The sequence below is a fragment of the Scyliorhinus torazame genome, chromosome 6 (assembly GCF_047496885.1).
Source record: "Scyliorhinus torazame isolate Kashiwa2021f chromosome 6, sScyTor2.1, whole genome shotgun sequence".
NCBI classification, from domain to species: domain Eukaryota; kingdom Metazoa; phylum Chordata; class Chondrichthyes; order Carcharhiniformes; family Scyliorhinidae; genus Scyliorhinus; species Scyliorhinus torazame.
In genome coordinates, this window is record NC_092712.1 from 154,485,183 (window position 1) to 154,507,894 (window position 22,712).

The 22,712-nt window shown below is 43.2% G+C and overlaps 1 protein-coding gene across 1 annotated transcript; it reads right to left on the minus strand.

Moving 5' to 3' along the window:
• Positions 1 to 1,205: 1,205 nt before the first annotated feature.
• Positions 1,206 to 22,324, minus strand: cct5 (chaperonin containing TCP1, subunit 5 (epsilon)). The gene is made up of 11 exons (XM_072508977.1): positions 22,147 to 22,324; positions 18,073 to 18,133; positions 17,168 to 17,332; positions 16,764 to 16,962; positions 13,258 to 13,450; positions 11,170 to 11,319; positions 10,962 to 11,081; positions 10,653 to 10,838; positions 6,675 to 6,812; positions 6,217 to 6,397; positions 1,206 to 1,469 (listed from the first exon to the last, which is right to left on the minus strand). Exons 1-11 carry the CDS (start codon positions 22,249 to 22,251, stop codon positions 1,342 to 1,344), a joined length of 1,626 nt encoding a protein of 541 aa, XP_072365078.1. The 5' UTR covers positions 22,252 to 22,324; the 3' UTR covers positions 1,206 to 1,341.
• Positions 22,325 to 22,712: the final 388 nt, after the last annotated feature.

Consider the following 22,712-nt stretch of genomic DNA (forward strand, 5'->3'; position numbering starts at 1 on the left):
TGAGGAGGCAGCAGTGGAAGCCATGATGGCTCAATGAGGGAGGCAATGGACAATACGGAGTGGAGGCTAGAAGCCCCAGTTAAGACAACACAGGGCCTCGAATAAGCAGCCATGGACCATGGGGGCTCGATCGCAGCACACGAGGCTGAGGTAGCAAGCCTGGTAAAGACCCAGAAGGGGTTGAAGGATAAAGTTGACGACCAGGAGAACAGAACACGTTGGCAAAACCGGAGAATCGTGGGGCTGCTGGAGGGAACGGAGGGGAGGAACCCCACAGAATATGTAGCAGCAATGCACGGGAAGCTGGTCAGCTTCGCCAAGCCCACCGGAGGCAGATTGCGCCCACAGGTCACTTCGACATCAGCACATGGTGCAATAATCATGAGGTTCTACAGGTACCAGGGCAAAGAGCGGATTCTGAGGGGAGCAAAGAGCACGAGAGGGTGCAAGAAGGAAGGACATTAATTCGCCTGTACCAGGCCATTGGTGCTGACCTGGCCAAGCGCGATTCAACGGTGCCAAATCCACGCTGTACCCAAGTGCGGTGTGGTCTGCACATTCTCCCCATGTCTGAGTGGGTTTCACTTCCACAACCCAAAGATGTGCAGGTTAGGTAGGTTGGCCACGCTCAATTGCCGCTTAATTCGAAAAAATTAATTGGGTACTCTAAATTTTTTTTTAAAGTGTGGTGTGAAAGGGATGTTGGGGGAGGGGGGGGGGGAAGGTTAAACAGGGATCTCCGCCTGTTAGGGGAGCCGCTACACTAGTGAGCAGGCTGGTGTACGGACGTACAGTGAAGGAGGCCACGGCGCACCTCCCAGGAAGGAGAAACAGGGTGATAACAGAGGGAGGTAGGGACAGTGTACAGAGTTGGTTGCAGCAGACATGTGGAGATTGCAAAAATGAGGAAGTAGTTGGTGGCCATCTTGAATGGCCTGTGAGCAAAGACCCTGACGAATAAGGCCAGGCCCACAGGGCGATTATGGTTGACCCCACAGGAGGGCTAGATCATAACATGGATCACGAGGGGCCTCGATGGGCCGGTGAAGAGATCCAGAGTCTATTAACTGTACCAAAAAAAATGGCACAACTCGAAATCATATTTTGAGAGCTGCTAAAATATTTGCAACTATCTTAGATCAGGTGAATGAAGAACTATTGCTGTATTCAAGAATGAAGTGCATTCAATGAAAAGTTGGCTAGGAGATGGTATAAGCTTTTATTCAGTCCTTTTAAACAAATACATGTAGCTTATGGAATTATGCAAAAATAAATAACAGAACAGAAAATGCTAATTATGGCATATCCCACTACTCTCCTGCCAGTGCAGTACCAACATATTTATTCCTGCATTTCTCCAGGGCACCGAATATCATCAATTTTCAATATCATTTTTACGACTTGGGTAGCCAAAGAAATCTGCTGTTTCTTTCCAATTAGAGTCTCTATGACATGCTGTTTTTTCATATCTAGAAGAAAGAATCAAGGAATTAATGGACTGAGTCAACCAGCATCATTGTAATGAAATATTAAAAACGAACATTCAGTATAACTAGTCATGCTTACTGTATTTAAGTTGCTACACACTACCCTAGAAAAAGCAACACAATAAAGAAGTTAGAAGTATATTTTGATTTTTATTTAAAGAGGAAAGAAGGGGCTGCTCAAAATGCCTTTTACCAAGTCACTTCTAAGATTTTTTGCAAAATAGTTAGAGAAAGGTGGCGATTCGACCCATTGTGGTTGATCGATCATTGCAACATCCATATTGGTTCTTAAAATTAACATACGGTTATTGTTTCCACCATTCCCTTGGGGAACCCATTTCATGCATTGATTGTTTGGTCTGAAGAAAAACTTCCCAGTATCAATCCACACCTTGTTTTTTATTTAAAGCTTAAATCAGTTATCCCTTCTCAAGGAAGTAGGATAAACTTTCCTGGGTTCCAAAATCTTTACAGTGAGGGCCTACTATACATCAAAGAAACAGTTTCCCCATAAATGATAATGTTAGTTTTAGTGGAAAAATCATAAAGCTTTTATTAAAACTTTAAAACTGTTCCACAAGTCCGGTGGTGGTGGCGACACTGAAGATCTGGGGGCAGTGGAGGAGACACAAGAGGGTGGAGGGAGCGTCGATCTGGACCCCGTTATATAACAACCACAGGTTAGGATGGACGGCGGGTTCCAGAGCTGGCAGAGGGCGGGTAATAGAAGGATGGGTTACCTGTTTATAGATGAGAGCTTCCCCAGCCTGCCGGTGCTGGAGGACAAGTTTAAATCGCCGCCAGGGAACGGCTTTAGGTATTTACAAGTGCGAATCTTCCTGAGGAAGCAGGTGGTGGCCTTCCCGCTGCTGCCACCATGGGGCATACAAGATGGTGTCCAGTACCTGGGTGGGGGAGGGGAAGGTGTTGGATATCTACCAGGAGCTGTTGGAGGCAGAGGAAACCCTGGTGGAGGAGTTTAAAGGCAAGTGGGAGGAGTTAGGAGGAGAGATAGACCAGGGACTATGGCCGGAAGCCCCAAGTAGGGTCAATTCCTCCTCATCATGTGCCAGGCTCAGTCTAATAGAGGTTAAAGTGGTTCACCGAGGGCAGCACGGTGGCGCAGTGGGTTAGCCCTGTTGCCCCACGGCGCCGAGGTCCCCGGTTCAATCCCGGCTCTGGGTCACTGTCCGTGTGGAGTTTGCACATTCTCCCTGTGTTTGCGTGGGTTTTGCCCCCACAACCCAAAAGATGTTCAGGCTAGGTGGATTGGCCATGGTAAATTGCCCCTTAATTGGAAAAAATGAATTGGGCACTCTAAATTATAAAAAAAGAAAGTGGTTCACCGGGCACACATGATGGCGGCGAGGATGAGCAAGTTTTTCGGGGTGGAAGACTGATGTACAAGGTGTGCGGGGAGCCCAGCAAACCATGTCCATATGTTTTGGGCATGCCCAAAGCTTGAGGGGTTCTGGCAGGGGTTTGCCAGGGCAATGTCTAAGATGTTAGGAACACGGGTGGTGTTGAGTCCAGAGGAAGCAATGTTTGGGGTGTCAGAAGACCCGGGAGTTCAGGGAGTGAAAGAGGCCGACATCCTGGCCTTTGCCTCCCTGGTAGCCGGAGACGGATCCAGTTATTGTGGAAGGACTCGAAGGCTGTAGCGTGCCTAACCCGAAGATGAGATGCTGTTTCTCCAGTTTGCGCTGAGCTTCACTGGAACACTGCAGCAGGCCAAGGACAGACATGTGGGCATGGAGCAGGGTCTTGTGTTAAAATGGCAAGCAACAGGAAGGTCAGGGTCCTGAATGCACAGACCGAAGGTGCTCAGCAAAGCGATCACCCAGTCTACGTTTGGTCTCTCCGATATAGAGGAGGCCACATTGGGAGCAGCGAATGCAATAGGCCAAATTGAAAGAGGTGCAAGTGAAACGCTGCTTAACCTGGAATGAGTGTTTTGGGTCTTCGATGTTAAGCATGGAAGAGGTAAAGCGGCAGGTGTTACACCTTCTGCGATTGCCATGGGTGATGGGTAGGGTATAGTGGAGGAGTGGACTCAATTATCCCAGAGGGAACAGTCTCTGCGGAATGCTGACAGAGCGAGTGAAGGGAAGATGTATTTGGTGGTGGGATCACGCTGGAGTTGGCGAAAAATTATGCTGGAAAGTGGCATCATTGGAACAAATGCGACGGAGGCGAAGGAGCCGAGAGAAAGGGATAGAGTCCTTACAGGGTGTAATGTGCAAGAGCTGTAGTCCAGATAGCTGTGCAAGTCAGTGGGCTTGTAATGGATATTAGTAGATAGCCTATTGCCGGAAATGTGGAGACAGAAAGGTCAAGGAAGGGAAGTGTCTGAGATGGACCAGGTGAAAGTGATGTAGGGGTGGAAACTGGAAGTGAAGTTGATGAATTTTTCCAGGTCCGGACAAGAGCATGAAGCGGCACCAAAATAGTCATCGATGTACCGGTAAAAAAAGAGTTGAGAGGGGACCCGGGTAGGCCTGGAACAAGGAATGTTCCACATACCCCATAAAAAGGCAAGCGTAGCAAGAAGCTACTGCCCACATCCCTTGCAAATTTACCATTAACTGCATCCTCAAAAAGCTTGATCCATCTGTCTTTCAAACATCTCCAACCTCCCTTTCCTCTCCCAATACCTTGATCATATCACTTTCCAAAGCTATGCCTTACTTTGTACTGATGTGGAGATGCCAGCTTTGGACTGGGGTGTGCACAGTAAGAAGTCTTACAACACCAAATTAAAGTTCAACAGGTTTGTTTTGGAGGAAGGAGCAGTGCTCCGAAAGCTAGTGATTAGAAACAAACCCGTTTTACTTTGTACTGTATTTGCACCTCTCCAATTAGATTTCTGCCCTAGCCAGAGCACCAAAATTGTCCTAATTAAGACAGAAATTTAATATTCTGCAATTGTATTTTCCATCTTCATCCTCCTTGGCTTTGCTGCAGCCTCTGATGCAGTTGGCCACATATGCTCCAATATCTTTGTGTTGTACACCCTACCAATCACCCGGTTTCACTCATTAGTCTGCAATGGTTCCTCTTGGTGGTTACCTCCGGAATTCCCCAAGGATCTCTCTAGGACCCCTCCTATTTGTCATTTACTTGCCCTGAATATCAACCACCACTGTGGGTTCCAAATGTATTCTGACAACACCTCACTCTTACCACCAACTATCTTGATCTTTCCACTGCTAATGTTGTCAGACTGCTGATCCCACACTCAGTTTTGGATTAGCTGCAATTTCTTTCAATTAAACATTGGGAAGAGAGACCACTGAACTCGTGGTTTCCATTTCTTTGCTGACTATTTGCCTCAAGTTGGACCATGATGTGCGTAACTCTGGTGTCCTATTCAATTCTGAGCCTGAATTTCTGATCTCATGTCCTTTCCATCACAAAGACCACCCAATTCCATCACTGCCCTGCCTAAGCATATCTGCTGCTGAAACTCACATCATGCTTTCCAATCTCTGTTGGCTTACTGGCCAGCCTCTCATCTTCTACCCATCACAAACAAAGTCATCTAACCATATCATAACCTGCAGCAAGTCTAGCTCACCTGTCACCCTTATGCTTGCTGAACTAGGTAGTCTCCAGGTGTACTAGTATTTTTCTTTAAATTCTCATCCTAGTGCACAAATCTGAAAGCACAACAACGCTTATACTTCCTCAGGAAACAAAGGAAATTCAGCATGTCCACATTAACTCTTACCAACTTTTACAGTTGCACCATAGAAAGCATCCTATTTGGCTGCATCACAGCCTGGTATGGCAACTGCTCGGCCCAAGACCGCAAGAAACTTCAGAGTCGTGAACACGCCCCAGTCCATCTCACAAACCTGCCTTCCATCCATTGACTCCATCTACACCTCCCACTGCCTGGGGAAAGCGGGCAGCATAATCAAAGACCCCTCCCACCCGGCTTACTCACTCTTCCAACTTCTTATCAGGCAGGATACACAAAAGTCTGAGAACACGCACAAACAGACTCAAAAACAGCTTCTTCCCCGCTGTTACCAGACTCCGAAACGACTCTCTTATGGACTGACCTCATTAACACTACACCCCTGTATACTTCACCCGATGCTGGTGTTATGTCGTTGCTGTGTACCTCGTGTTGCCCTAGTATGTATCTTCCTTTATTTCCTTTTATTTTCATGTACTTAATGATCTGATGAGCTGCTCGCAGAAAAATACTTTTCACTCGGTAGACGTGACAATAAACAAAAATCCAAATCCAAATATGGTCCGCATCCCTCCTCGTCTCCATAACCTTTTCCAGCCCTACAACAGAGTATCCTGCATTCTTCCAATTCTGGCCCCTGGTAAATCCTTGTCCTTTGTTCTGACAATGATGACATGCTTCAGCCTTATAAGCCCTAAAGCTCTTGAACTCCCTTCTTATCCTATTTGCTTTTCTCTCTCCTATTTTAGGACCCATAAAACTCTCTCTGTCCTTGCTTCACCCCTTCAACTATCTCTTTATATTTTGGACTGATTACACTCCTGTGAACAGCACAAGGACATTTTCCTATGTTAAAAAGTACCATAAACAGTCAAGTTATTACTGCGATAAAAATTATGCAGCATAGCAACAAAATATTATCAGTGAATACAACAACCTTAATAAACAGCAGCTAAATTGCAAGAGAGTAATGGAATTGATATATGCCAGTACAATATAAAAAAGGGTTAAGGAATGGCTCCCTACCGTTTGTCTCTTTGTGTAAACAATCTATACCCAGCGCAAAATTGTTCTCCTTCACTTGTCTAGCTCGAACCTCTGTCATTGTCTGGATCGGGTTATAACCACTGTTTTCTGCCAGTGACATTGGAATGACTTCCAGGGCATCAGCAAAAGCTCTCATAGCATACTGTTCTAAAGTAGGACACTGTAGAGACAGAAAGATAGAGCAATATATGTACTGACATTTAAAAACTAATTATTAATATTCAGCAGAGTACAAAGCACAAAAAAAAGAGCGACTGCCCACAATAGTTGGTGGCACATTTTCCCTAGTTACCAAGATGCTGAAATGTGTGTTTTTTGGCATCCAAGTCTAGGATGCTCTTGCTTCCCATTTAGGATATTTTTTTGTGTAAACACATATGATCCAAAAACATACAATCACACAAACAAATCAGAATTTTATTAAATTTTCATTTTACCTTATCTGCTGCTTCATTGACAGCTAAAGCACAAGCAATTTCTGCAGCACCACCACCATAGACAATGCGATTATCTTTCACAAGGTTCCGAATTACACACAATGCATCATGAAGAGCTCGTTTTGCTTCTTCAATGATCTAGAATGAAAAGTAATCACTAATAAATCTATGCAAATATTAAACGTTATGCACACACATTATGCACAATATCAACAGCAAAACCTCATTTATTTTGAAAAGACAATAGGCGCGATTCAGTGACTGGAATTTAAAAATGGCACGTTTAGCGAGATGTTACTCGGCATTGCTCGCTATTCAACGTCACTTTGCCACTTTCTTTTGGCCTCAGATGATTCTCTCCACCGAGGCTGCACTGGCAAGCAGGAAAGGCTTCTCGTAGCGCAGCACGGTGGTGCAGTGGTTAGTGCTGCTGCCTCATGGCGCCGAGGTCCCAGGTTCAATCCTGGCTCTGGGTCACTGTGTGTGTGGAGCTTGCACACTCTACCCGTGTTTGTGTGGGTTTCGCCACCACAACCCAAAAGATGTGCAGGGTAGGTGAATTGGCCATGCTAAATTGCCCCTTACTTGGAAAAATTAATTGGGTACTCTAAATTTAGGAAAGACTTCTTGCAGATTGGGGCGCCATTTTTTCTGGTTCGCTCAACACCCTCCCCTCTTAAACTTGACGAGGCCCTGGGATGTGTTTCCCCCCCCCCCCCCAACCTTATAAGGCCCCCCTGGGCCTGATCCCTGGTAGCGCCACCCTGCCCGCAACCACCCAGGGGTCTCCAATTACCTGGGAACCCCCCCCCCCCGCCCTCCCCAGGTACCATTACACCTGGTTCAGGTTTGTGTGGGCTAGTACTAAACGGCACCCTGGCGAAGTCTTGCAGGCACGACCATTGAATACCGGGTGCATCCGACGAAGGCATTTTAAAAAATAAATACATTTTGAGTACCCAATTCATTTTTTCCAATTAAGGGGCAATTTAGAGTGGCCAATCCACCTACCCTGCACATCTTTGGGTTGTGGGGGTGAGACCCACGCAGACACGGGGAGAATGTGCAAACTCCACATGGACAGTGACCCAGAGCCGGGATCTAACCTGGGTCCTCGGCGCAGTGAGGCAGCAGTGCTAACCACTGCACCATCCTCAAAGGCATATTTAAATGAGCCGTAATCTGGATCATGCCCAGTGAGGGGGAGATCCAGATCGTGATGTCTCACACAATTCCGTTGAATCTCATGAGACGTTTAGTGTTGTGAATTTTGCGAGAGGCCTCTCATGTGATTCTGTGGTCTTGCCCCGACACAAAGTTGAGCGCAGCGAGGCAGCTGAATTGCGCCCAATAATTTTTACCTTGTTAAAGCTACCAGGAAACTCAAAGGTATTATGCAAGAATGAACATATATTTATTCAGTCAGCTCGTTGCATTTCACAATTTTGACCAGAAAAGGATCTAGAAGAAAATATTATATTTTGCCTTAAAACCAGTAGAATGTACGTACCAAATTTAAAAAATCTCGAGCATTAGGTCCTTAAAATGCTAGCTATCTTAAAGACATTCCCTCATAGTATGCAAATAATTTGTTTGGCGGTCTCAGGAACTCCATGAAAATCTCTCACCCATTGTTTTGGAAGTACCCTGGCCTTTGGCCCTGACCTCAGTTTGAATGTTGGAAGATAAAAAGTGAACCTCAGAAGAATGTAGGACAGTTGACATTGATTTTGTTTCAGTCAGACAAAATATTCCACTTGTGGGGAAGCATGAAGTTGTTTATTTTGAATTATTAAGCAAGAATTATTTTATAATTACTGACTTGAATGAAGTCCGATTATAATCTGCTCCTTTTGTTCACTTTTGAAATAAATTTGCTTAACAATTTACACCTGGCTTCATCTTATTGAGCGGTCATAATCCACCTCCTTGGGTAATGTCACTGACAGGCTGCATGTGACATGATGGGAGTCAAGAAAATAAAGTACTTGATGGAATGCAGAGGGAATGGTGGGAGGGGGTGAAAACAGAAACCATTATTGGAGATATACTCTTGCAGATCCAAAATTAGGAAATAACCATACAGCTGGATGACAGGAGAAATATTGACAGAGGATGACACTGCAAATTGAACCGAAAGCCACCATAAGGTCAAGGAACAAGGTTAAGGAACACAAAGTGGAATATTATCCTCCCTTGGTCAGTCATAGGTCACTCATGATTTTGATTAGAACTAGAGCCAGGTTGGACCACTTTGAACAGGATGTTTCGGGAAAGATGGGTATGAAGCAACTCATTTGAGGACAAGAAGGGATAGGGTGGTTGGAGTTAAGTGCTGCTGCTAAAGAGGATAGGTAGGAGTTTAAAGAAAAAAGGAGGGAAGAACATGATGATTAAAGTATCAGTTTTCAGGCCGGCATGTGGCATAGTGGATAGCACTGGGCCTGTGGCGCTGAGGACCTGGGTTTGAATCCCGGCTCAGGGTCACTGTCCGTGTGGAGTTTGCATATTCTCCCCATGTCTGCGTGGGTTTCACCCCACAACCCAAAGATATGCAGGTTAGGTGGATTGGCCACGCTACTGCCCCTTAATTGGGGAAAAAAATAATTGGGTACTCTAAATTTATATTTAAAAAAAAATCAGTTTTGAAGTAACCTTTGCCAAATAATAATCTTTATTGTCACAAGTAGGCTTACATTAAGACTGCAATGAAGTTACTGTGAAAAGCCCCTAGTCGCCACAGTCCGGCACCTGTTTGGGTACACCGACGGACAATTCAGAATGTCCAATTCACCCAACAAGCACGAGAAGTCACTGATATTGTTAAATAATATTAGGGTCAAGACAATTTATTTAGATTGTGCTCAAAAAAGGAAAAATAGACAAGTAAGCAATTGTTAAAATGATTAGAAAGGTACTAGGCTCACCCTGACTAAATGATTGAACTCAATTGACTTGAGATAACCACATGGAGGTATGCAAATCAATGGAGTTTTTCATATTATTCCTTGAGGTAAGGTGGGGGCCGGTTTAGCTCAGTGGGCTAGATGGCTGGTTTGTGATGCAGAACAAGGCCAGCAATGCGGGTTCATTTCCCGTACCGGATGAGGTTATTCATGAAGGTCCCACCTTCTCAACCTTACGCCTGGCCCCTCGCCCAAGGTGTGGTGATCCTCAGGTTAAACCACCACCAGTCAGGTCTTCCCCTCAAAAGGTGAAAGCAGCCTATGGTTATCTGGGACAATGGTGACTTTACCTTACTTTGATGTGAAGGCATATTGATTGGTGGAATCATGGGAAAGAGAACAGCCTGGTATTTTGTTTGTCCTCCAATGTGAACCAGGATTGAAGAGATGGTTTTGACTGAGTATGAAGCATAGTAGCAACCTCTACATCTAGCAAATTCTGTCCAGATTACGTGAAAGTATTTTCAAAGCCCGATTTGAGGGAGCGAAAGGGTGAGACATTAATAAGTGAGCCAAATATCATTCACATTACCGTGCAGGGAGGTGGTGGCGTAGTGGTATTGTCACTGGACTAGTAATTCAGAGACCCAGGTTAATGCTCTGGGTTTGAATCCCACCACCACAGATGGTGACATTTGAATTCATTAAAAATGTGGAATTAAAAGACTAACGATGCATTAAACTACTGTTGAAAAACACCCATCTGTTTCACTAACGTCCTTTAGGAGAAGGGAATCTGCTGCCCGTACCTGGTCTGGCTGACATGTGACTCCAGACCCACAGCAATGTGGTTGACTCTCAGTTCAAGGGCAATTAGGGATGGGCAATAAATGCTGGCCAGGCAAGGTCAGTCAAAACCTTGGTTCTTATCAGAATTCTGAGGAAAGTTGACATCAATGAAATATATCTCATAGTCACTAAAAGAAAACACCAACCAACAACTAACAAAATAAACTTTCAGATGAAATTTGGATTTTAATTCAAACTTAGTGCTTACAAATACCACACATACCATTTTGTTTCCACCTCTGATGAAAATGGTCACAGCCCTAGAATTCTGGCACTCTTCAATCACAAGCATCTTATCCTTGGTAGTTCCAAAAGAAATTTCCTTGACAATACCAGCATTGCCCAGCTTCTCGGATGTAAGTTCTGAAAACCGAGGGACAATCCGCCCTCCAGTGGCAATAGCAATCAACTGCATCACAAATAAAAGTATTAATAGCGCTCTGTGCTGTCAACATTGAAACCCTGAAAAAACATTGATATCCTGACAAAACCACACGATTCATACACTAGAATCTGATGGAACTACACTTACCTCAATTTCAGGTCCACCAACCCAGCGAATAGCTGGAAGCTTATTCTGGAGAAGCAAATGGTTTGCCTCATCATCAAATCCCCACTGACAAATAGCCAAATTGGCACCAGTGTCTTTTATCTTTAAAATAAAATAAATGCAACAATAAGACTTGATTCCTAAAGTCGATCATTAAAATTCTAGTATCAGTAAGGATGCAGTTACTGACCTGATTGACCATCTCTTCAAATTTATCCTTTTCATATTTTTGCAAGGCTTTGTAATCTTGCACTGAGGTCACATCAAGCTTATGCTTGGTTTTGGGCTTTGGTGGTTCAAATGGGCACGTCAAAATTGCAAGTTTTGCATCTTTTACCACCTAGATCACAAAAGCAATTTAAAAATCAATGCCTTTGGAAGTCTTACTGATGTTTAGATTTTGGTAGCTACATATAAGGCTTAATATAATTACTAATGTTCGTTACTATTTCAATGTTACAACTCAAACACATTTTAATCACTTCCACTTTCATCAGCTCATTCATTTGGGGCTCAGATTTGGAATTGGTCGTGGATGCCCTATTGCTGAGTATATTTGAAGCAGGGAAAAAGAGTTTTGCTTTCTCAGGGAATCAATGGTGGGAAAATGAAGTCCAAAATCAACAATAATTATATTCAATAGTGGAGCAGGCTTGATGGGCCATTTGGTTTATTCCTGCTCCTATTTGTTGTGTTCTGGAATTCCCTCCCGAAACCCCTCATTAAAACCTACCTCTCCTCTTTCACCAAGGTTTTGGCATCTGCCCTCATATTGTCCTACGTAACTCAGAGACAAACTTGTTTTATAATGTCCACTGCTGTATTCCGTATATACACTAGACTTGTGTGGCAAAATTTGGCTGCAACTCGATCTACAAGCTTGCTGATGACACGACCATAGTGGGTCAGATTTCGAACAACGATGAGTCAGACTACAGGAGGGAGATAAGAGAACCCAGTGGCATGGCGTAATGACAACAATCTCTCCCTCAATGTCAGCAGGGCTGCATGGTAGCACAGTGGGTTGCACTGTTGCTTCACAGAGCCAGGGTCCCAAATTAGATTACCGGCTTGGGTCACTCTGTGCCGAGTCTGCACGTTCTCCCTGTGTTTGCGTGGGGTTCCTCCGGGTGCTCCGGTTTTCTTCCACAAGTCCCAAAAGACATGCTGTTAGGTGAATTGGACATTGAATTCTCCCTCTGAGTACCCAAACAGGCGCGCCGGAATGTGGTGAATAGGGGCTTTCCACAGTAACTTAATTGTGTTAATGTAAGCCTACTTGTGACAATAAAGATTATTAAATTAAACTAAGGAGCTGGTCATTGACCTCAGGAAGCCAAATGTCGTACACACCCCTGGCAGCATTAATGGTGCCAAAGTGGAGATGGTTGACAGCTTCAAATTCCTCGGTGTGCACATCACCAACAATCTGTCCTGGTCCACCCACGTTGACGCTACGACCAAGAAAGCACAAAAGCGCCTATACTTCCTCAGGAAACTACGGAAATTCAGCATGTCCACAATGACTCTTATCAATTTTTACAGATGGATTATAGAAAGCATCCCAACTGGCTGCAGCACAGCCTGGTATGGCAATTGCTTGGCCCAAGACCGTAAGAAACTACAGAGCGTCGTGAACACAACCCAGTCCACCACACAAACCACCTCCCATCCATTGACCACGTTTACACCTCTCACTGCCTTGGGAAAGCGGGCAGCATAATCAAAGCCCCCTCCCACCTGGGTTATTCTCTCTTCCAACCTCTTCCATCGGGCGGGAGGAACAGAATTCTGAGAGCATGCAATAACAGGTTCAAAAACAGCTGCTTCCACGCTGTTCTGACACCTGAATGACCCGCTTATGGGATGAACTGATCTCTTCACACACCTTTTCTACTGAGTAGTACTACTACACTCTATGTTTCACCTGATGCCTGTGTCTATGTATTTACATTTTGTATCTATGTATGTCCTATGTTTTTTCATGTATGGAACGATCTGCCTGGACTGTACGCAGAACAATACTTTTCACTGTGTCTCCGTACACGTGACAATAAATAAATCAACTCAAAGTGTCTCAAAAGACTTTGCTATGTTAAAAATCTCTTTAACTTCAAGTTTTTATTGTAAACTGCCCACCAAATTGTCATTTCTAAATACAAACTATCAGTGAAAAAACAGTTCCAGAAATGGTATCTAAATAGCCAATTTCAAGTTCTGTACACAAGTGAGTCATATACTATTTGGAATTGAATTTCACAATGCAAAAAAATCCTACCTTTGGCATCTGTGGATGGCTGAATTCTTTGTCCACCACGACTCCTTTAATTAATTGTGTGTCCTCTAATTTTCCACCCACTTTACCCTCCACCTTCATCAGCTCAAAATCGACATCCTTGCGCTCCATATCAGCAACAGCTAAAACAGCATTTACTGCTATTTCTGCCATTTGTCTATGGCAACGATTAATACTGTATAAACACAAATAAATATTTTTTCAAAATACGACAACAACTGCAATAGGTTACGTTTAGCTATCCAGCTCGGAAACCTAGTTTCAAGTAAACCACAAATTGTCGCGTTGAATATAGATGTGGTTCTGTTGTGTTTATTTAGCACATTTTGTAGAAGGCAGCATTACAATGACGTCTTCTCAGCCAGTATATGAGGTCTTTTGATCCGGAGGAAAAGCTTAGTACTGCCTCCTACAAGTTACGTCCACTATATGAAAGGAAAAGGTAACAATTGGGAGGGAGGTGTATTTTTAAATATTCAGTGGTCCCATTTAGATTGCGACTGTAGGAGCAGTATTACAGCTCGTCTGGTCAGTGGACAATGCCAGAGTCTCAAATTTCCACCAGGAAGGCAGGTTATGACTTCAGAATTTGACGAGAATTGCCATCATCTCACAATCCAACTCATGATTTCTCCCCATGTGCATGGAATATTTTGTGGTTGAATAAATTTCAAAATGAAATGTCTGAAATACGTGGATGGCTGATGCACTGTAAATGAGTGTATTGTCTGATGTCAGACATTTATTTTGAATTTTTATGTTGACAAGAGGGAGAAGATTGATCGTAATTCTTTATAGCTGATTTCAGTGATTCAGCGCGAGTGTTCACGTCAGTGCGATGGGACAAGGCATGTCAAATCCTCAGATCGATTAAGCAGCCTTTTGGTGGAGCCCAGAGTTAAATTATACAAAATAATTAACACAGAAACAGGCCATTTGGCTCAACCAGTCAATGTTGAAGTTTATTCTTCATCTAACAATGTTCAACCCTCTATTCCAGGCTTCTCTAACCTGCATCAATGTGGCCTGCTGAGTGATTGTTGGAAAATGCTGTCAGTGAGTTTGAAGATTTCTGCAGGGGACTGCTCCTCCTGTGTTTTCCGCTGATTCGCTCAATTTTTATAATTTGATTTATTGATATATTAATACCCTCTAGTTTTAAAAATTTTTGAATTAATTTTTTAAATTTTTTATAAAGAGTACCCAATTCATTTTTTCCAATTAAGGTGCAATTTAGCGTGGCCAATCCACCTAGCTTGCACATTTTTGGGTTGTGGGGGTGAAACCCATGCAAACATGGGGAGATTGTGCAAACTCCACACGGATAGTGACTTAATGCCCTCTAGTTATGCTCTTCCCCACAACTGTGAACACTGCCAAAAAATCATAACTTTAAAGATCTCTTAATAGGTCACCCCTCAACATTCTCTTTTCAAGAGAACAGATTCAGCTGTTTATTCTTTCCCGATGGCTATAACCTTGCTGTTCTGGTATTATCCTCTTAAATCTTTTTTTAAAACCCCATCTCCAGTGTCTCCATATTCTTTTAATGATTTTCTGGAAATCTAGTACATTAGAGTTACCTACTCGGTTACCTCTTCAAAGAATTCAATGACGTTTGTTAATCAAAACTTTCCCTTTTTGAATTTGATGTTCCTTATTCATTATTGTCATAACCTTTAATGGAGTGGCAACGGAGTCAGATTGCAACTCTGCTTGAAAGTTCTTACTTGAAAATCAAGATGATCTTATCTAGCCCAACCTCACTCAGGTCAGGCGATATCTGGGAGTGTAACACATCCATGGGGCCTAGCAACAAAGGGAAGTAAACCCCATCTCCTTTTTAAACAGCCAAGTTTAATGGGACAGCCAGGTTTAAAGATCTTTGACAAGGTAAGTGGTAGGATGTTTTTCCGGGGAGGGGGCGCAGGGGTTGACCCAGACTGGGCCATGGGGTTTTATCCTCAGAGTTTCATTATTGAATATTTCTCTTTGTACTTTTAATGCGGTTCATATTATTTCAATTTCATTTTACAATTTCATGTCCACCTGATCCATCTCTCCAATAAATACTGAAACAAAATAACTATTATTTCATATTGCTTTCACAGCCTATGATTTTGCCCTAACCAGCCTTTAGTGACCCCATTTTCATCCTGATTTGCCTCTTTTTTTCTATTAAATGCCTGAGGATATTTTACTATTTTGTTTAATTTGATGGCTCCTCTTTGGCTTTCTACTTCCACTTCTATCTGATATTCTACCCTGCTGACCATGCACTTAATATGCGCTTCTTTCCTTTCCCTCAATTATATTTTATAACATCTTTAATGTAGGTGCTTCATAGGGGCATGATAAAGCAAAGTACAGATGACCAAAGGCATGGTCAAAGATGTGGGTTTTAAGAAGTACCATAAAGGAGGTTACGTATAGAGGGGATTTGTGTAGATGGGGTGTTCCAGAGCGTAGGGCCTTGCCAACTGAAGGCATGACCACCAATGCTGGAATGCATAAGAGGCCAGAATTAGGGGAGCACAGATATCTGTGGGCTGTGGGGTTGGAGGAGATTAGAGAGATACGGATGGATAAGGCTACGTTAGGATTTGAAAACAAAACAAAGTTGAAGATTTTGGTATGAAGACATTGCTTGACTGGGAGCCAATGTATTTCAGCAAGCACAGGGGTGAGGAGAACAGGATTGTTGCAAGTTAAGTAATGGCCAGCAGAGTTTTGAACAGTCTCAGCTTTACGGGGAAGTACAATATGGGAGACTAGCCCCATTGGGTGGGGTTACTGGGTTATGGGGATAGGGTGGAGGTGTTGACATTGGATAGGGTGCTCTTTCCAAGAGCCGGTGCAGACTCGATGGGCCGAATGGCCTCCTTCTGCACTGTAAATTCTATGATACTATGATAGCCAGATGCACTCAAATAGTGAAGTCTAGTGGTATTAAGACACGATTGAGGGTTTCAACAGGAGACGAGCTGAGGTGGGGTGAAGTCAAGCAATGTTAGGTGTAACCCAGGTGGTTTAAATAGCACAAATGAGTCACAAAATCATCTCAAGAGTAAAATGTGACAACAATGTTGCTAACAGACAGGCTTAATCTTAGACTTGCCAATACCTGATGGCCAAGGAATGTGCATTCATAATGTGGCCAAAAAAGTTCTGTCTCAATTTAGAAATCCTTCCAACACTGGTAGGTGGTAAGAGCGGAAGAGGTTCCTGGTCAGCCATGCGATGGAAATATATTAAGAGCCTCCACCACAGCTCCAGGCTAAGTAGTCTTGGATTGGCTAATAAGTGATCCCAACATTGCCCGTCAATATTCCTGTACTAATTTAACCGTCTCGATGGTAAGATGGTTGGCCACCTTTTTAAAATGGCCACAATTACAGGTTTCATTTGGGAAGTCCGGATAAAACTACAAAATGTTTTACCTTGTCTCAACACCTGCAATAAGTACAGTTCATGCAATTTACACTCACACTTTAGAGCCAAGTGTCGTCATAGCTGTTTGAATAAGGGGTTCTTTGTTGTTTGGATCTACAGGAAAACTGTCACTGATCTTGTCCAGTTGTTCAATAGCATTGCGAGCAGCCAGTTCATAACCATCGGCTATGCGTATTGGGTGAATACCACGGTCCAGTAATTGTTCAGCCTGTTCCAAGAGGGCACCAGCAAGGACTGAAAAATAGATTTACGTAATTTAAATGTCTAAAACTGCAGTTTATATATGTTAAGATGCAATACTGAAATGTGAGAAAACAGATTTCTTCAAATAACCAGGATCTATTTTCTTTCTGCTTGAAATCTACTAAATTCACCTGAAACGTTTTTTGCAAGTCTCAAAACCTCCTAAACATACTAATAACATTAGTCTCCAACCTACCAACTACACCTGTGGTACCATCACCAATTTCATCATCCTGAGACTTAGAAAGCTCCACCATCAGTTTGGCAACTTGATGCTCCACATCCATCATACTCAGAATAGTAGCGCCATCATTGGTGATTGTTACTTCTCCATCCTTGTCCACCATCATTTTGTCAAGTCCTAAAACAGAAGAATGAAAATATATATCTACGGCCACCAGCTTTTAATGCAACAACATATTTAGATTATATTGCTAGTGCAGATTGTGACTCAGCATCTCTTAAATTAACTGAAAATTATAACAAAGTATGTTATTTAGATATGATCACTTGGCATTCTCATTACTAAAATAATTAGAGGTTGATTTAGGTTTAGTTAACTGACAGCAATTACGAGCAATATTAGAAACAATGTTCACAGGAGCAAGCCATTCATCCCTTTGAGCATGTTCCACCCGTCATTCAATCAGATCATCGCTGATTGTATCTTAACTTCACCCACCTGTGTGAGCGCCATATCGTTTTACACTGACATAGTAAAAAAAAAAATCTACCGATCTCAGATTTAAAATGAATTGAGCCTGCAGTCAGTACTTTCAAGAGTGAAGTTAGGAAACCCCTCTTCAAGCAAAGGGTGGCAGAATGTGGAATTCTCTTCCACAACAATAGATGGTAGCTCAATTAATAATTTTAAATCTGGCATCAATGGATTTTGGGGAAAAATGTGCAGCCAAGGAGCATGGATGGAGTTAGATATAATCTAATTGTTTGGCACGGCAAGCTCAAGAAATTGAATAGTTTATTCTTGCTTATATACAAAGTTGCAAACAAGTGTATAGTGTGAATATAACAGAAGTTTATTTGTCTCAGACTCTCAAGCATTTCAAATGGAGAATTTCCGAAAACTATTTGGAAGCTTACCTTTTGGTCCTAGGGATGTCCTTAGTGTATTTGATACTGCTTTTGCTGCCATTATGTGTGACTGGGATGAAAGCAAAATTATTAGAATTCTATTTCAAAAATTGACTTATAAACACCTGCCAAAAGTCTACTCTTTTTGAAAGAACTCAAAGCCACCTTGAATTTAAAAAGGAAACTTACTGACATTTAATTATTCATTAATTCAACGTCATAGATTGTCTAGATTTTAAAATCGGCATTTGCTTATTTTAAAGGTGTCAACTGGAAAATCTGCACTATAACATTAAGAGCAAGCGTTTCTATGCAAGACGCAGCTTGCATTAAATTGTGATATCAATTTTACAAAATGTGTCCCCAAACTTTCTCAATATCGATGCAGAATAGTGCTATTATCAAAATTACATCCAGTGACTTGCACAGAATTTACAGCACAGAAACCAATCATTTGGTCTACATGGTCTATCAATACTTATACTCCAACTATTTATACTTCTCAAGCTTCCTTTCACTTCAGAAATATTTTAAGCATTAGGCACTCCACAATCAAAAATGAGGTTTTCTGATGCAAATGCACATCTATGGACGGCACAGTGGTTAGCGCTGGGTTTGATTCCGACCTCGGGTTAGTGTGTGGAGTTTGCACATTCTTCCTGAGTCTGCGTAGGTTTCCTTTGGGTGCTTCAGTTTCCTCCCACAGTCCAAAGATGTGCAGGTTAGGTGAATTGGCCATGCTAAATTGCCTTAGTTTCCAACGGTTAGGTGGGGTTACAGGGAAAGGGTGCTCTTTCAGGGGGTCGGTGCCGAATGGCCTCCTTCTGTATTGTAGGGATTCTATGATTTTTTAAAAGAAAATTCCAATTAAGGGGCAATTTAGCCTGGCCAATCCACCTACCCTGCACATCTTTGGGTTGCAGGTGTGTGCGGGGGGGGGAGAAATGCAGACAATGTGCAAACTCCACACGGACAGTGACCCAAGCCGGGATCGAACCCGGGTCCTCGGCGCCGTGAGGCAGCAGTGCTAATCACAGCGCCACTGTGCTGCCTGGGATTCTATGAATAGTATGTATGTGCTACTAGTGAGGATTACAAATTTGATGCTAAATTAACTGATTCCAGCTCCACTAGTATAATTTCCCTCAGTACTCTGGGGCTAACAATGGCCAAGGTTTCCATTTGCAATTATTACTCAGCACTTCCAAGTAGAAAGAGAACAGAGAATATCTGGCAAGGACAAAACAGGGTCAATCATGTTTAAACTGTCTGTGAACACAGTTAGGTTTATAAGAATTATATTGGACAAAGTACTCCCGTGGCTGCCAGGAAGAGTCAGCAAATTGAAGAGTGGAGCAGTGGAAACAAGGAGTAAGGAACCTAGCTAAATATTTTAAAGTAGTTATTTCAGATCTCCCACTTTATCACTTCCAATGAGCATGCTGGGTCAATTAATAAAATTAACAAACCAAATCAAGCTGAACCATGACCTCAAAGTGTCCAAAAAGCTGAAAAGGGCAAGGCATGTGTGTACAAAGCCAGCAGAATACAAACGTCGCCCAGCGTAGCCACAGCCAGGTCAGTTTGTAGTGCCAGCTTTTTGGAGCCTCTCCGGAAAACATGAAGAAAATCGAGGTAAATCTAAGTTGAGTGGTGAGCCAAATGTAATGTGTCTTGCAATTCAACAAATGTTAAATTGAATAATTTACTCACAGTGAATGGAGTTACATTGCAATGAAAGTTCCCTCTTGGAGGCTTTTGTTTCTTTCAACAAGACCAAGTAAATTTTTCATTCATATCTTTATTCAGATAGAGTTTAATGATCGAATGTGCTTGAATTAGGATAAAAACTACAACAGATATAACTCTAGATAAGCCCCACATTCCCAATTTTTAAAGAACATTCACAGAATCAGAAATGTTAGAGCGCAGAGGACCCTTTGTGTTTGTACCGACTCTCCAAACTAACAATTCACTTAGTGTTACTGTCCTGCCTTTCCCCCCATAAACCTGCATTCTTCCTTTTTGGAAAACTATCTAATTCCTTTCGAATGACTCGACTGAACCTGCCTCAACCACAAGCTCAGGCCTTCACCACTTGTTGCATGTAAAAGGTTTTCCACATCACTTTTTTGCTTCTTTTTGCAATCTTTATATTTGTGCCATCTCGCTCTCAATGCTTTCATAAACAGTTTCTCCCTATCCACTCGGTCCACAACCCTCATGATTTTGAATACCTCTATCAAATCCCCTCACTTTTTCTCCAAGGAAGTAGTCCTAATTTCTCCAATCTATTTTCATAACCAAAGTTCTTTGTCTATTCTGGTGAATCTCTACTTCCTCTCCAATGCCTTTGTATACTCCTCAAAAGCGCAGCTGCCAGAACTGGACACAATACTCCAACTTAAACTAGTGTTTTATTTTAAAATATTTATTAATAAATGTTAGGCAACTGTATGCTTTGTTAACAACTCTCTCAAAACTTCAATGATATATGCATATATACACTCAAGTTCCTCTGCTCTTGTATCCCCTTTAGAGGTGCACCCTTATTGCCTCTCCTTGTTCTTCCTATCAAAACAAATGATTTCATATTTCTCTGCATTGAATGTCATCTGTCAATCCATTTCACCAACTTGTCTTTGTCCAATGTTTGCCCTCCTCAGTTCACAATGCTTCCAAGTTTTGCATCATTTGCAAACTTGGAAATTGTGCCCTGCACTCCAAGATCTAGATCATTAACATAAAGATAATCAGGAAAAGCAAGGGGCCCAACACGTTTGCCTGGGGAACTCCACTACAAACCTTCCTCCAGCCCAAAACGCATCCATTGACCATTACTGTTCACAAGCATACAAACGAAGAGCAGTAGGCCACTTAGCCCCGAAGATCATACAAGTTTAACCTCAACTCGACATTCCTGCCCAGCTACAATAACCTTTCACCGCCTTGTTTGGATTCTTGATCCATTTGTACCCATCGAAAGCATTGTCCTCGTCAAACCTTTGTTACTTCTTCAAAAACAGCAGGGCAGCATGATATCATAGTGGTTAGCACAATTGCTTCACAGTTCCAGGTTCCTAGATTCGATTCCCAGCTTGGGTTACTGTCTATGCGGAGTCTGCACGTTCTCCCCGTGTGTGCGTGGGTTCCCTCTGGGTGCTCTGCTTTCCTCCCACAATCCAAAGATGTGCAGGTTTGGTGGATTGGCCATGCTAAATTACCCTCCGTGTCCAAAATTGCCCTTAGTGTTGGGTGGGGTTACTGGGTTATGGGGAGAGGGTGGAGATGTGGGCTTGGGTAGGGTGCTCTTTCCAAGGGCCGGTGCAGAACTGATGGGCTGAATGGCCTCCTTCTGCACTGTAAATTCTATGATTAAAAAACTCCAGGAAGTTAGTCAAATGCGATTTCCCTTAAGAAACCCATGCTGTCCTTAATTAACTCGAATCTGATCATATAACTATTAATTCTGTCCCGAATGAATGTTTCCATTGGTTTTCCCACTATCAAAGTTAAACTGACTGACCTGTAGTTTCTGGGTTTATCTTTATTCCCGTTTTTCATTCCTGATTTTGAGTTGCTGAATTACTCGTTGAAATTCGAAACAAAGACTTGTGAATGGACGAGTCTTCACCCTCCTGCGGATTTTTTCCCCAATTGGATAAATCGGTCAGGACGAGACTGCGATCTAACATTTCCCCAAAGCTTGGCGGGGATGAAGCGGCCACCCGGTGGGTGCTGCTGCTCCCAGGGTGTCGGCACTCACATTAGCCCAACGCCGAGCGACCAGAAAAGACTGGGAAGAAGCCGCCATGTTACCGGCACATCCCCTCATTCAATACAAACTGTGCTGAAATCGAGGCTCCCGAAATCAGCCAGTTCACTCCGGGACTCAGATCGGGAAAATCGGCGACGCCGAGTATCACGGTGCAGCTGGTCTGGGCACCCGAGATCCTCGGGTCAAACACAAGGAAAGGCCGCTGGTGCTCTCTAGGCCGCGCCAGCCGACACCACATGTGAGTGAGTGCGAGCAGCGTGACGGAGGCCAGGCCTGGGCGCTTTTTCATTTTCCTTTCCCGTTACCTTCAGCGCCTCCAGCCCGGTTAGTCGAGTCTTGGTGTCCTGGTCCTTGATTATGATGAAGGGTCGGCCATACTCATCAAAAGCGAGGGTCCCCATTGCAGACATGTTGGCGGCCGGACCTGACTGAGTTCCAACTTCCTCCGTCACCGCCCGGGGGAGGAGGGGGGGGCTCGAGCGCCGGCTTCTGGAACCGTCTATCAGACCGCACCACTCACCAGGGAGGGGGAGTGCACTGACACACGGTTAAACGCAACCAGCCTCAACCGCCATTTGTTAATCTTTTTCACGAATAAACATAAGAACGTAACATTGTATTTAATGGTTGAGGATCAAAGCAATGATTTCAGTGAAATATAACGGGGGGGGGGGGGGATAATGGTTTGATCTGAGGGAAATGCCCTTAGAACATAGAAAATACAGCACAGAACAGGCCCTTCAGCCCAAGATGTTGTGCCGAACGTTTGTTCTAGATTAAGAACAAATTAATCTACCATAATCCATGTACCTATCCAATAGCCGCTTGAAGGTCCCGAATGTTTCCGACTCACCTACTTCCACACGCAGTG

Coding starts and splice junctions, on each gene's coding strand:
- cct5 (XM_072508977.1), bottom strand. CDS start 22,251: ATGTCTGCAATGGGGACCCTCGCTTTTGATGAGTATGGCCGACCCTTC. Junction 16,963..17,167: donor TGGTACCACAGGTGTAGTTG/GTAGGTTGGAGA, acceptor TCTATTTTTCAG/TCCTTGCTGGTGCCCTCTTG. Junction 11,320..13,257: donor GCCATCCACAGATGCCAAAG/GTAGGATTTTTT, acceptor TTTGTGATCTAG/GTGGTAAAAGATGCAAAACT.